The sequence below is a fragment of the Pygocentrus nattereri genome, chromosome 5 (genome assembly GCF_015220715.1).
Source record: "Pygocentrus nattereri isolate fPygNat1 chromosome 5, fPygNat1.pri, whole genome shotgun sequence".
Classification (NCBI taxonomy): Eukaryota; Metazoa; Chordata; class Actinopteri; order Characiformes; family Serrasalmidae; genus Pygocentrus; species Pygocentrus nattereri.
Genome location: NC_051215.1, coordinates 47,544,625 through 47,558,794, shown reverse-complemented (window position 1 = coordinate 47,558,794; position 14,170 = coordinate 47,544,625). Strand labels below are relative to the sequence as shown.

Genomic DNA, 14,170 nt, shown 5'->3' with positions numbered 1-14,170 from the left:
CACAAAGTACAGGTGTGTGTGCTGCTCCCGCCTCCTCCTTGGATCAACAATCATTTCCTTGGTTTTATTAAAGAGTTGAAGAGTCACACAGCAAAGCTACATTTTGTTAAGTTAAACGTTTAAAGGGGAAACATCTTTACTAAAGCCTTTATCTTGTTGTTTATTCTCAGTTGTGCAGGTGGGATGACGAAAGCTCTGTAGACACCTGGATTTAAACATGAACAACTTTATTTCAAATTAAAGATTAGCGCTTAAAGACCTTGTTGCAGAGACCAAGAAGCCAATGTGGAATCTCCCTCAAGTCCAAGATGCTTCAGCTTTTTAAACAAAATTTACGCACACACATAACGCAAAATCCATACATTAACATGTGAAAACATCTTGTGGTATAGCTTACATCTGGTTTTTGTTATTATGGCCTCAGCTTCTAGAAAGACAGAGAGGCCCAACTCTCTCCTGGGACCTGAAACTAGCGCCCCCTCGCTCGGACACACATAGCCTTATCTTTTCAGCCAGGGCTCCGTTGAAACATATGGAGCCTTCTCATAGTACTTTCAAACAGCAAACAGCTACATGTATATTAGAGCCCAATATCATATCAATATCATATATAACATTTTATCAAGCCTGATACACTTCAATCTTCATAGCTTACCAATGTCATCTGAATCAAGCATTGGATAGTTTTGGATAAGTGTTTATGGAAAAGATTTTGGGTGACTATAGAATTATTTGTTAGCCAAATTACCTTCATAGTTCTACTGCAAGGATAAGGAAGGAAGTCTTTGCTGATCAACTACATTTGGTGTAAAGTTTTTCGCCGAACAACTTTTTTAAATGAGACTTAAACAGTAATAAGTGCCTAGATGTGAGCTATCACAACTACATGGAACTCAAGTACTGGGCAGCCACCTGCATCTTGTTTCATATAAACAACTACAATCCAGAAAAACAAGCTGACACATCAGAACCCAAACCTGAATCAAAATATGTACTGCTTAGGCCTGATAAAGACAATGCAGCGCATTTTATTTGTTAATGAGCTGATAGTGGAGCTTCCACCCAGTCAAAGTGAAGTGACACAGAATGAATGAGAATGAGCCGAGCGGTGGGAGTGGAGATAAGACAGTGAGATACTTATAATGCAGAATATAACGTCGATATTTTATCAGCCAGCTTTAATTCACGCATGTAAGACGTCTAAACATGAGTAAGAAAACCAGTGAGTTAATTTAAGCTTGCAAGCTCCAGCAGATGTCAGTAGAGTGTGCAGAATGTGACTTGCACAGGCCCCCAGATTCCCTCTTTTTCACACACAAGCAACACACATACATAAACAGATACACAGACACAAAATGAGGCAAAATACGAATCATTTTTTCGAATGGTTTTGGCTTGATCAGCGGCAGATTTAAACTCGGTAGAAAATATTCGGTCTCTATTAAAAACAAGTTTTACAATGTTCAGTGCTGAGTGAAACAATATTGATGCTTCTTTCTGTAAAGGCTGTCTGTAAGTTTACCTACAAGATTTCAACTACCCACTAAATGATTTAATGATTTTTCCGCTTATTTCACAACTTTGGCAGCAAAGTTTGTGTCTCAAGCATATTTCTCATATCCAGCAAAATTATATTTCAATACAGCCAGATAATTTGACTAAAATCACTTGAAACAAGTAAGAAAGGTTGAAGAAATAAGTTTAATTATATGACAATAGGCTTACAACAATCTCAAAATGAGAAATATTACATGTCTCAAATAGATTTATGATTTTACCCGCCGAGACAGTAGTATATAATTACTATTGCAGTATATATACTACAGTTCAAAAGTTCTAAATCACCTTTAGAAGTTTAAAATCACTTTTTTAATAATATAAAATCAATTTTGTAGCAGGTACATGTATAAAAATGATTCTACTCTGATGCTACTGCTCTACTGCTTCATTGATTTCAACTATTTCATTAGAATCGTTAAAAAAAATGAATTACTCGTAGGTTTATCCATAATGATGCTCAGAGCTATAGATCTGAGCTAAAGGCTCAGTGTCATCATGCTGTGCAGAGCAGGCAACTACTTAGAAAATCCTGATAGCTGGGGATGTCTTAGTTTATGATAGATATCAGACAGTCCATGCACTTCTGTGAATGCAGCACTTGAGGCTGAAGCTCCAGAAAAGGACCTTAGTAATATCAAAATACAGGCAATAACTGATCAATAGCAACCAGGTTGAAAAATGATAAGCATTAATAAAATGTTGTTTTTAACTGATGATTTTATTTACTGAAAGAAAATGCTGTTGAGCTCTACCTGGCACTATGTGAAAAAGTAGCTGCCCATTTAGCAATTAAATGAGCCAGTTAACCAAATATAATTGTTTACTAAATGTTAGTTAAAATGACAGTGACACTGCCAAGAGCCATCCATCCATCCATCCATCCATCCATCCATCCATCCATCCATCCATCCATCCATCCATCCATCCATCCATCCATCCATTATCTTCCGCTTCTCCGGGGTTCGGGTCACAGGGGCAGCATCCTAAGCAATGAGGCCCAGACCTCCCTTTCCCCAGCCACTCCCACTAGCTCTCCAAAGGGGATTCCGAGGCGCTCCCAGGCCAGCTGGGCAATGTAGTCACGCCAGTGTGTCCTGGGTCTTCCCCGGGGTCTCCTCCCAGGTGGACTTGCCTGTGACACCTCCTGAGGGAGGCGTCCAGGAGGCATCCTAACTAGATGCCCGAACCACCTCAGCTGGCTCCTCTCGACGTGAAGAAGCAGCGGCTCTACTCCGAGTCCCTCCCGGATGACCGAACTTCTCACCCTATCTCTAAGGGAGAGTCCAGACACCCTGCGGAGGAAACTCATTTCGGCCGCTTGTATTCGCGATCTTATTCTTTCGGTCATTACCCAAAGCTCATGACCATAGGTGAGGGTGGGAACGTAGATCGACCAGTAAATCGAGAGCCTTGCCTTATGGCTCAGCTCTTTCTTTACCACAACAGACCGGTAAAGAGCCCCGCATCACTGCTGACCCAGCACCAATCCGCCTGTCAATCTCCCGCTCCCTTGTACCATCACTCGTGAACAAGACCCCGAGATACTTGAACTCCTCCACTTGAGGCAAGAGCCTATCCCCGACCCAGAGGGCTCTCCACCATTTCCCGCCTGAGAACCATGGTCTCGCCAAGAGCCTTTCTGAAATAATTTATAATATAATATAAAAATGTTACCTCTCAGGCTGAGGGTAATCCTTGTGATCTTTCGTGTTACTCGTAAAGTCTCATGGTGAAAGCCTGAAAGGAACAAGTAAGGGTGATGGGAGAACAAGTGCAAAGAGAACAGCAGCAATAATAGTACATGGACAAATATAAAAATGCACCAACTGATTCCAAGAGGCTGTAATACTGTATAAAGATCATGTGAAGACTTGCATTCTACAGTGCATAAGATGGCCACAAGTGACTATAACAGGGTAAATATGTCAATAAGAATGACAGTGCTTCGGTTACTGGGTGCTGGCATTAAAGGCTGCAGAATTTAATTTGCCAAAGCCCAGGAAAACAACACAGACAGAAAGGTCTAATAATGACAAGTGAATTGCTTATAAAACAAACAGGAGAAACACATACGCTGTTGTCAGGGTCCTTTAGCCAAAAATAATCAGTTAATTCTCTTAATTTTTGCATCAGCAGTGAACTGCCCCTAGTCTTTGAACCAGTGGTCTAAGGCTCAACAAGGCCCTGGTAGTAAGAGGGTCCTGAGCACTGGCCCCGTAGGCCTGGTCTATAATCCATCCCTGATTATGATTGATGAAGAGGGAGAATGTAGAAGACCAAAACACATCCACAGCACAGGTGAAGCTGCTAAGGGATGCTTCACAGGAACCCATGAGGAATGCAAAATACAAGGTACCTAAGCAAGAGGACTGTTTAGCCAATGTGCAGCTCAAGAAAAGCCACAGTGTGTATTATGGTATATTACGGTAAAAGAGGAAAAAGGTAAAGCAGCTGGAAACACAGAACTAGATACTCTTGTTATGCTTTGAAGGGTTGCAGCTGCGCAAACTCAGGACTGGCTATGGGTTCAAATCTGATCTCAAGTTAGACATTATGATGTTCTGGACCTTTGTTTGAGGAAATTTTCTCTAACTGGACCTTACTGAATTTTAATGAAATACCTCTGATTTAGACTAAAACTCCCAGGACGAGGTTTCAATTGACCTCACTGGACCATTTACCCTGAGGTCCAGTCAGGGAAACAGGGAAACCATTACCTGTTGGTAGCAGCATGTAACTGTGTGAGCTACAGAGCAGTAAGTCTCCAAACAGAAACAATTGGGAGGCATGAGATATTTACTTTAATAACAAAGCAGTTAATGGCCGGTTCATAGCCTTTTCCTTTGCGTACAGGGGTTTCTTTGATGATATGTACTGTAGATGGTGGGATATCCAAAGTCTTCGCAATTTTATGTTTTTCTGAACTTGTTCCACAATTTATAGATGCATTTTTCTGCAGATTGGTGAACCTCATCTTTGCTTCTGACAGACTCTGCCTCTCTAAAATGCTCTTTTTATATCCGGTCATAGTTGCGATTTGCTCCTCCAGCTGTTTTTTATTACTAGCACTTACTTTTCCAACCTTTTGTCGCCCCTTCCCCAACTTTTTGAGATGCATTACCGCCATCAAGCTCTAAATGAGTTCATGTTTTTTTATGAAATGGTAAGATGTCTCAATTTCAACATCTGATACGTGTTCTATCTTCTATTGTGAATGAAATATGGGTCTATGAGATTTGTAAATAATTGCATTGTTTTTATTTACATTTTACACTGTGTCCAAATTTTTTGCAACCTTTTTATTGTTAGCAATGCAGAATGAAATGGACAGGGAGGTCTAGACTGTGTTTCATAACCAGTGGCTAGAAAAGATACTACTTTCACATGTCTTCACGGAAGCATCTGGTAGTCTAAAAAAGGAAAAAAAGGAAGTTGACCTTACAAGAACTCTAGTGGAAAAGTGTCATGTCAGAGTGAGCAACTCCTGTAAAGGACAGGGGATAGTTACTCTGAAAATTACCTTAAAAAGTCTGTATAAACAGGTTGGCTACCCAGACAAGGAGTTTTCCAGGCTTCTTCGCTTTAAGTAGATGTGGTCAAGAGGAGCCCCATTTGAAACAAGTGAGTTTAACTGAAATATATTGCAAATTATGAAATCACCCTCAATCATCTATTTTTTAATAATCCTAGGTGATTTATGGTGCTGCTGTAAGGATTATGATAGGGTCACCCATCACCGGTGCGGGGAATTCCTTTGGCACTAAAACAAACCTTTGGATCGTTTTGTATTTACTGTATAGTGTAAACCTGGGGGAAATGGATAAGGGTACTGAGAGTATAGGTACTAAAAGACTGGTATCAGAGATGGTATCAAAATAAATGTAACAGTTGGTCATCAACAATGACAATGTATATAATTCAGTAAACAGAAAATCTAATCAAAATATAATCAATCACATATTTCTATGGGACATTTTGCATATACACTGGCCAGCATATACGCAAGGAAATGTCTCTGTTGATTTCACTTAGTATACATTTAGTTAAACTTTAAACACTGACCTGCCTGCCTATACTATCTCTATCACTATGGCTTAACTCTGGATTGTTTTTCCTCTGCTCTATATATTGTGATGGTTAAGTATCCTTGTTTGTTTATCCAAATTATTCATTTCTCCTGCAGTCTGTGTTTATGAGAAAAAATTTGATCTGTATGAAGATGACCATGTTTGTGGCCAGCGTGCTGTTCCTTATGACCCTTTCTTTGTCTGTAAAGCAGGTAGGGACCATGCATTAACACACTATTACACATCTCCATCACTAGTTCCACCACAAATAGATCATTTGGACATATAAGTTGAAATGGCTTGTGTGCCTCCATTACGAGTGGTGGCAAAGAGGTGACAGGGAGTTCTTGTGGAACAAGTAAATGTTTATTTACCATTTACATCTTACCTGTAATGTCTTTATGCATGGAATGACTGTGGTGGGTCTGATCAGCAAGAATGATGAGTCAGCGTACAGAGAGGAGGTGCAGCAGCTAAGAAGAACCAACAACCTGTCTCTGAACGTAAAACTAAGGAGATTAAATAAATAAAGCTAAGGAGATGGTTATTATAAGAGTGCGAAGTGACAACCCCCCACTGAACATTAGTGGCTTTGCTGTGGAAATCATCAGGAGCGCCAAGTTCCTCTGTGTCCACATCACAGAGAACCACACCCCAGTCCCTCAACACAAACTCTATAGCCAAGAGAGCCCAGCAGCGCCTCTACTTCCTGCAGAGACTCAAGAAGGCTCATCTCACCCCTCCCATCTTCACCATGTTCTACAGGAGGACTGTGGAGAGCATTTTGAGAAGCCGCATCATGGCTTGGTTTGGGAATTGCACCGCCTCTGAGCGCAAGACCCTACAGCAAATTGTGAGGACAGCTGAGAAGATCATCGGGGTCTCTCTCCCCTCCATCATGGACATCTACACCACACATTGTATCCGGAAAGCCACCAGCATTATGGACGACCCCATCCATCCCTCACATGGACTTTTTTCACTGCTGCCGTCAGGCAGAAGGTACCGGAGCATCCGTGCCACCACTGCCGGACTCTGCAACAGCTTTGTTCTTCAAGTGATCAGGTTCAACTCACACTGACTGAACTGAATACACATACTCTACCCTCACATACATACTATACACTCACTCACACACACACACACACACACACACACACACACACACACACACACACACACACACACACACACTTTTGATGCTCTACTTGCACTGGAACATTGCCGCTACCACTGTGTTTACACTTTGTTTACTCAAGTACTGTGTATATCCTACCTCAGTAACTGCTGTGCTAGGGCTGGACAATAATTCAGTATCAATATATACAGCGATGAAAAATATTTGGTAATGGTATCAATATTTTAATAAACATTATTTATAACATCGGAACTGATTGACATTCATTACAGGGTGCTGCTCACTGCATTCAAGCCAAGCTGAAAGAGTAAAACACAGTGGCTGTTGACGTAGACGTACATCACAGGCACGCAGCCAGCGCTCAGCAATAGCAGGCTAAGCTAGGCTAGGTTCCAACGCGGCACGTTCTAGCTGCAAAATGAGTACCACTGACCGCAATACAAATGTGACTGAACAAGCTTCTATGAGTGATAATAAAGCGGACAAGTTGATAAGAAAGGAAAAACTAGTTCAGTGGTGTGGAACTGGTTCGGCTATCGAAGATCTGATAAACTTCAGGTTTCAGTGTGCTGCAAAATGTGCCATAGAGCGATGCTGACTAGACTATTCCATCATCTGAAGCAGTTCCACTTCACAGTTTATTCTGAGAGTCTGCAGGAACGAGGAACAGACGATGGAGGAGGCACAGGAAACAGAGCAGACAAGGAAACTGGACATGCAGAAACAGAGGCTGAGACAGGAGACAAGGCAGGACGAGCAGGACACAGGAGCAGAACATGGAACAACAACAGGAACCATGGGCACAGGCACAGAAACCGGAGCAGAACCAGGAGAGACAGCACAAGCCCCAGGAAGAGACAAAACACGAAATGACCGAGGAGGAAACAAGGGCCGGGAGAGAGGATGAGGACGAACAACAGAAAACAATGCTGAAGATGGACAACTGAAAGCACAACCGGACGAGGGAAACAAAGCCCCAACACAGACCAGGCAAGTTGTTTGGGGGCAGTCGTGGGCTGGAGGTTAGGGATCTGGCCCTGTGACCTGAAGGTTGCCACTTCGATCCCCAGTGCTGACAGTCCATGACTGAGGTGTCCTTGAGCAAGACACCTAACCCCCAATTGCTCCCCGGGCGCTGTGGAGAGGGCTGCCCACCGCTCTGGGTAAGTGTGCTCACTAGTGTGTGTGTATTCACTAGTGTGTATGTGGTGTTTCACTTCATGGATGGGTTAAATGTGGAGGTGGAATTTCCCCGTTTGTGGGTTTAAAAAAGTATCATTTAAAAGACAACGGCACAGGAACCGGCACAGACGCAGAAACAGGAACAGGAACCACAACAGGAACGGGCACAGGCACAGACACAACAGCAGGGAAGAAAACCAAACCAGGAACAGAGGAGGGCAAAAACAAAGGAGCAGGCAAAACAGGGGACACAGCAGCAGACACAGGAGGCCCATGGGGAGCAACAGACACAGGTGGAACAGGAGGCTCACGGGGAGCCGCAGACACAGGTGGAACAGGAGGCTCACGGGGAGCAGCAGGCACAGGCGGAACAGGAGCCCCATGGGAAGCCGCAGACACAGGCGGAACAGGAGGCCCAGGAACAGGAGGCCCATGGGGAGCAACAGACACAGGTGGAACACTAGGCCCACAGGGAGCAGCAGACACAGGTGAGGGTGGGACGGGCGGGAACAAAGGGGCTGCAACTGGCGGCGGTCCGGAGGTCCCTCAATTTAAGTGATTTTATAGGGTATTTATCTCATCTTTAATCAAGAATTACATATTTGATTGGATTATACATACAGCAAGTCTCTCAAATTCAAAGGTGTTTTGTTGGCATGGGAACAAATATTTGTCAAATCAAGTGTGAAATAAAAACAAAAAATGTACATAAGCAGGAGAATTGTGATTTTGCTGTAAGAATTATATAAATAAGTGAAAAAAACTGTGGTTAACATATAAATACAAATGAGAACTATAGATGGCAACATTTTTCTCTATCTACAGAGAAGTTAACTAAGACAAGCGAGTGGACTGAGCAATTAGGGTCTGTAAAAAGGTGGTGGCTGCCTTCTCTTTCTCCTGGAAGAAAAAGTGGGACCTTGCAGCTGCTCAAGAGGATTATAACTTGGCAAAGCACAAGCTTATGAGTGAGACACCAACAAGATGGGGCTCCTGTCAACAAATGGTGAAGAGGGTTCTGGAGCAGAAAAGGGCCAACACACAACGTCCTCTCAAAGGACAAGAAGACCTGGTCACTGGTTACCATCTGGCAGGAGGTGGATGTTTTAGAGTCTACACATGCGGCTCTGAGCCCACTCCTCGAATTCACAGATGCCTGAGAAGAGAGAGTACATCAAAGACCATGTTGGACCAAAAGACCAAAACCATGTTGGAGATGCTGAAGGTAAAGAGGGCTGTTTTGGTAAGGTAAGAAGAGTCCAGTGAAGAAGCCATGGGTGAAACTTCTGCAGCAGTGCCACCAGCTAAGAAAGCAAAGCGGTCTCTGGCTAGCTTTTTTTTTCAAACAGGCCCACCACTGCCAACACAGCAGGCCTTAGTGCACAGCAGGCATTTGAGAGGGAGCTCAGCAACTACCTTCTGGCTCCAGATGCTTACAATGAGTCAGATCCTCTGGATTGGTGGAAAGTCTATGAAAAGAACTTCCAAAGCAAACTGGCAGAAAAGTACTTGTGCATTCAGGACACAAGCTCCCCCTCTGAGAGGGTTTTTAGCACAGGTGGCAACATTGTCACATGTAAAAAGGCAGCTTTGAAGCCAGATAATGTAGGCCAGCTTGTATTTCTTGCCAGAAACCTCTAGGGCCCATCATAAGGCGTCATCAACCTTCAAACATGTCCCTTCCCCAGCAATGTGTTTTTATTGTTGCTCACTCCTTTTTCTGTATTCTGAGCACTTTTCATAATCTTTATCCTGGCTGAAGCACTTTTGATTCAATCTATGTACATTAATAAGATAAGCTATGCCTATGTTGCAGTCTAAAGTTAGCTTGAAGATATAGACTAATATTGACAAAGCCAAGACGTTTATGTGTATTTGATGGTGACGTCGTGTTTCTTGTTTATATATGAAGGCTGAATATAAATAAAAGGTGAACGTTGATTTATTTGTACCATTTTTATTACAAACATGTTATATAGTTTTATAGGAGGAGCTTTCATAGACTTGTCAAATTCGTTTTGCAGAAGTTTGTTGTGGACATTCTTGGCAGTTTTTCTGTGGCTTTTATACTGTAAATATCGATATAGGAATTATATCGTTTCGACCGAAGTTAAGAAATATGTTGTGATATAAAATTTTGGCCATATCACCCTGTGCTCACATGTTATCTGTATATGCTCACACATGTCCTCCTGTCTGTTTACTGTGTCTAATGTCTGTTTTATTTATCATATTTATTGTATTGTGCCTAGTTTCATTTTTTTTGCACACTTATGTCTGCATGTTTGCACTTTGTACTGTCTGATTTTGTTCCATGCTGCACCACGTTGGTCCTGGAGGAACATAACTTTGCTCCACTGTTTACTTGTACATAGATGGCATGACAATAAAAGCCTCCCATCCTTTTTATTAGCAGATATTTGCTTTTAATTTTTTACCAAACCAAGTTTTTTGTTGAAACAGAGCATTGCAATCACCACATCTGCAGACCAAAGACACAGAAACCTTTATATTACAAGCTGACATTTTGTATATGCGTTAAAGGTAAAGACATTCCTGCAGTAACCCACACCCACATCAAGTCATGAAGGGCTTATTAATGAGCTAAATCATTTGATAAGTTGTGCTGGGAGCATGGAAATCAATAAAATGTGCTGAGCAGAGGGCATTCCTGGACCAGGGTAGGGAAACACTGCTCTACTCTGAAGCGGCCTCATTTTTACAGCTCCCCCAGGCACATCTATTACCCACAGCTGGAGCTTCAAATGCAAGAGTTGAACTGAAAGCTTGATAAGAGATAAGATAAGATAAGATAAGATAAGATAAGATAAGATAAGATAAGATAATCCTTTTTTAGTCCCACAGTGGGGAAATTCACAGTATTACAGCAGCAGAGTAATAGAAGGCACTCAGTAATAGAAATGGGAAACAGTATAAACATTATAAACATTATAAATAATAAAAATTAAAGTTAATTCTCTATTCACAACAAAATAAGAATAAAAAAAGAGCTGCATAAGATCTGTATTGCACTTATGTACATATTGCTGTAACGAGGAGCGAGGAGGTGGACGCATATGCGGAGATAAGTGAGATTTATTAAGGGCAAACCCAAAATCAGGGTCGAGACAGTCCAGGGTCGTAGAGCCAACACGGACAGATCGGGGGGCAGACATGACATAAACCAGAATACAACAGAACAAACAGGCATTCCAACACAGCATATAACAACCAACACAGACAGAGATTCAAACAAAGACCAGTCACCAGACCGGGGAAAACACAGGGCTTAAAGGGTAACAAGGGACAGGTGCAAACACAGGTGGAGACAATCAGGGGCGGAGTCATGAAACAAGGGGGCTAAACCAAAACAAACGCACATGGACAGGACTGGGAGGGGCCAATCGTGACAATTGCACACTGAAAAATATTTACATTCCAAATGTAAGTGTATATTGTATGTGTGTATATTGTATGTGTGTATAATGTATGTGTGTATATTGTATGTGTGTATAATGTATGTGTGTATATTGTATGTGTGTATGGTCTACTGGGAGCAGTGCTGGTCTCACAGCAGCAGGAAGGAAGGACCTGCGATAGCACTCCTTCACACACTTGGGGTGAAGGAGCCGGTCACTGAAGGGTGATGACAGCCACCACCCTGTAGTTCTGCTCCTACTGCCATTAATACAATAGATGCAATTATATAACAGAATGCTACTGTGAGTGTGATTATTTCATGCCCAGTAAAACAAGTGTAATTATGCTTGCAGAGTATCAGTGGAGGGATTCAACCGCTTGACATGGCCAACAACTCCGTGGACGACTCCTTTGAAGGTTGTAGGGATGCCATGTATACTTTAGTGATGTCAAAATACATCGAACCTGAACAAAATGCAACCTCTGTTTGCTCAGCTGCCTGGAATAAGTCACTTGCTAACTACACCAGAAATGGACTCGGGGTATATCAGTCCGCTGCCATTTCCATGTACACCGACAACTGTATATACGCCCAGTTTAACAGAGCTTCTCGTAACGGATCAGCAGCCTATCAGTCAGGTGACTTTCAGTTTTACACACTGCATTTCTTTCTGACCGACGCTATTCAACAACTCAAAGAAGAGCAAACAGAGTGTGTGACCTCATATCGCAGAACCAACGTCAAATTTGAAACAGGTGTTCTCAATAAAACAGTTCGATTTGGGTCTTTCACATCGTCCTCTCTGATCAAGAGTTTAAAGGAATTCGGTGAAGAGTCCTGTTTTCAAATTTACACTTGTTTTGGAGCTGCAGTGGAAAAATTCTCAGCGTTCAAGAATGAAAAAGAGGTGATAATTCCTCCATATGAGACCTTTCTCGTCACCAACGTTGAAAAAAGACACAAGCGGAACAATCTCTGGTGTAAAGTGGTGTATGAACTCAGAAGTGCTGGTAAGAGGAGTAACCTTCAGTGCATAAAAAACAACAGATCATCAACATTAGTGCCATCCTTGCTTTCAACTTTTCTGCTGTTCACTGCTCTGTCGGCTACTTAAGAAACATCAGTAAACATGCAGATGCATGCAGCTCTCGGAGAGCAGCTCACAGTATGTAAACATTCTGTTCATTGATCCAAATTATCGTACAGAACAGAAGCTACAGAGCTCATCACAGAGCTGTCACTGTCCATTCAGTGTTTAATACAGCTACTTTGTGTAATTAAAATTCAGATTTTGTGGCCTTTTGTGGTACTTTTTTTGGTGTATAAGCCATTTGGTTACTTTTGTAATGTTGAATTTTTATTGACCGATGCACCCTCGTTTTTTTTCAGTGATCACTGCATTTAAGGTGTGTTTTGAAGATTATCATTTTTAGACTGTGTAGTATGCATTTCACCTTTCAGGCCTTTAAAAAGCATCATGTTTACATTTAATGCTATGGGTGTTACTGTAGCTTACATCATTCATGAAAATGTTTTGCGTTCTTTGCTTTGTGAGATAGTAAGTTTATGTAAAATGTTAAATTCAGCAAATAAACAGTAATCATGAAATAAAAAGCGCAGAATTGTGTTTTTTGTAGAGCAGTGGTCTCCAACCCTGGTCCTGGAGAGATTCCTTCCTTTATTTTCAAACTGTATCCAATAGGCTTCCCTGGCCTTTACATAACTCTAATACATCTGACCCAGCTATATATATATATATATATATATATATATATATATATATATATATATATATATATATATATATATATATAATTACTGACTATTTCTATGCATACTTTGTTAGTCCTTATTTACCTATTCCTCATTTGTCAGGACCACCATAAAGCAGCTCTGCAGTGACCCTGATATGGTGGTGGTGTGTTAGTGTATATATACATTGCTCAAAAAACTAAAAGGGAACACTTAAACAACACAATATAACTCCAAGTAAATCAAACTTCTGTGAAATCAAACTGTCCACTTAGGAAGCAACACTGACAATCAATTTCACAGCTGTTGTGTAAATGGAACAGACAACAGGTGGAAATAATTCAATCAATGTGAGCTGTAGCAAGAAGGTTTGCTGTGTCTGTCAGTGTAGTGTCCAGAGGCTGGAGGCGCTACCAGGAGACAGGCCAGTACACCAGGAGACGTGGAGGAGGCCGTAGGAGGGCAACAACCCAGCAGCAGGACCGCTACCTCCGCCTTTGTGCAAGGAAGAACAGGAGGAGCTGCCAGAGCCCTGCAAAATGACCTCCAACAGGCCACCAATGTGCATGTGGCTGCACAAACAGTTAGAAACCGACTCCATGAGGATGGTATGAGGGCCCGACGTCCACAGATGGGGGTTGTGCTCACAGCCCAACACTGTGCAGGAAGCTTGGCATTTGCCAGAGAACACCAGGATTGGCAAGTTCGCCACTGGCGCTCTGTGCTCTTCACAGATGAAAGCAGGTTCATACTGAGCACATGTGACAGACGTGACAGAGTCTGGAGACGCCATGGAGAGCGATCTGCTGCCTGCAACATCCTTCAGCATGACCGGTTTGGCAGTGGGTCAGTAATGGTGTGGGGTGGCATTTCTTTGGGCACATCTGGGACATCATGTCTCGCTCCATCCATCAATGGCACGTTGCACCACAGACTGTCCAGGAGTTGGCGGATGCTTTAGTCCAGGTCTGGGAGGAGATCCCTCAGGAGACCACCCACCACCTCATCAGGAGCTGCCCAGGCGTTGTAGGGAGGTCATACAGGCACGTG

The 14,170-nt window shown here is 42.3% G+C and overlaps 1 protein-coding gene across 2 annotated transcripts; it reads left to right on the top strand.

Moving 5' to 3' along the window:
- Nucleotides 1-5,027: 5,027 nt before the first annotated feature.
- Nucleotides 5,028-12,982, top strand: LOC108434802 (NAD(P)(+)--arginine ADP-ribosyltransferase 2-like). Of its 2 annotated transcripts, XM_017710202.2 has the most exons (3): nucleotides 5,028-5,181; nucleotides 5,744-5,839; nucleotides 11,721-12,982. In XM_017710202.2, the coding sequence occupies exons 2-3, from the start codon at nucleotides 5,753-5,755 to the stop codon at nucleotides 12,480-12,482; spliced, it is 849 nt and encodes a 282-aa protein (XP_017565691.1). In that variant the 5' UTR covers nucleotides 5,028-5,181; nucleotides 5,744-5,752; the 3' UTR covers nucleotides 12,483-12,982. The 2 variants fall into 2 exon arrangements, with proteins under 2 accessions (XP_017565691.1, XP_037394238.1); XM_037538341.1 differs by lacking the exon at nucleotides 5,744-5,839.
- The last annotated feature ends 1,188 nt before the right edge of the window (nucleotides 12,983-14,170 follow it).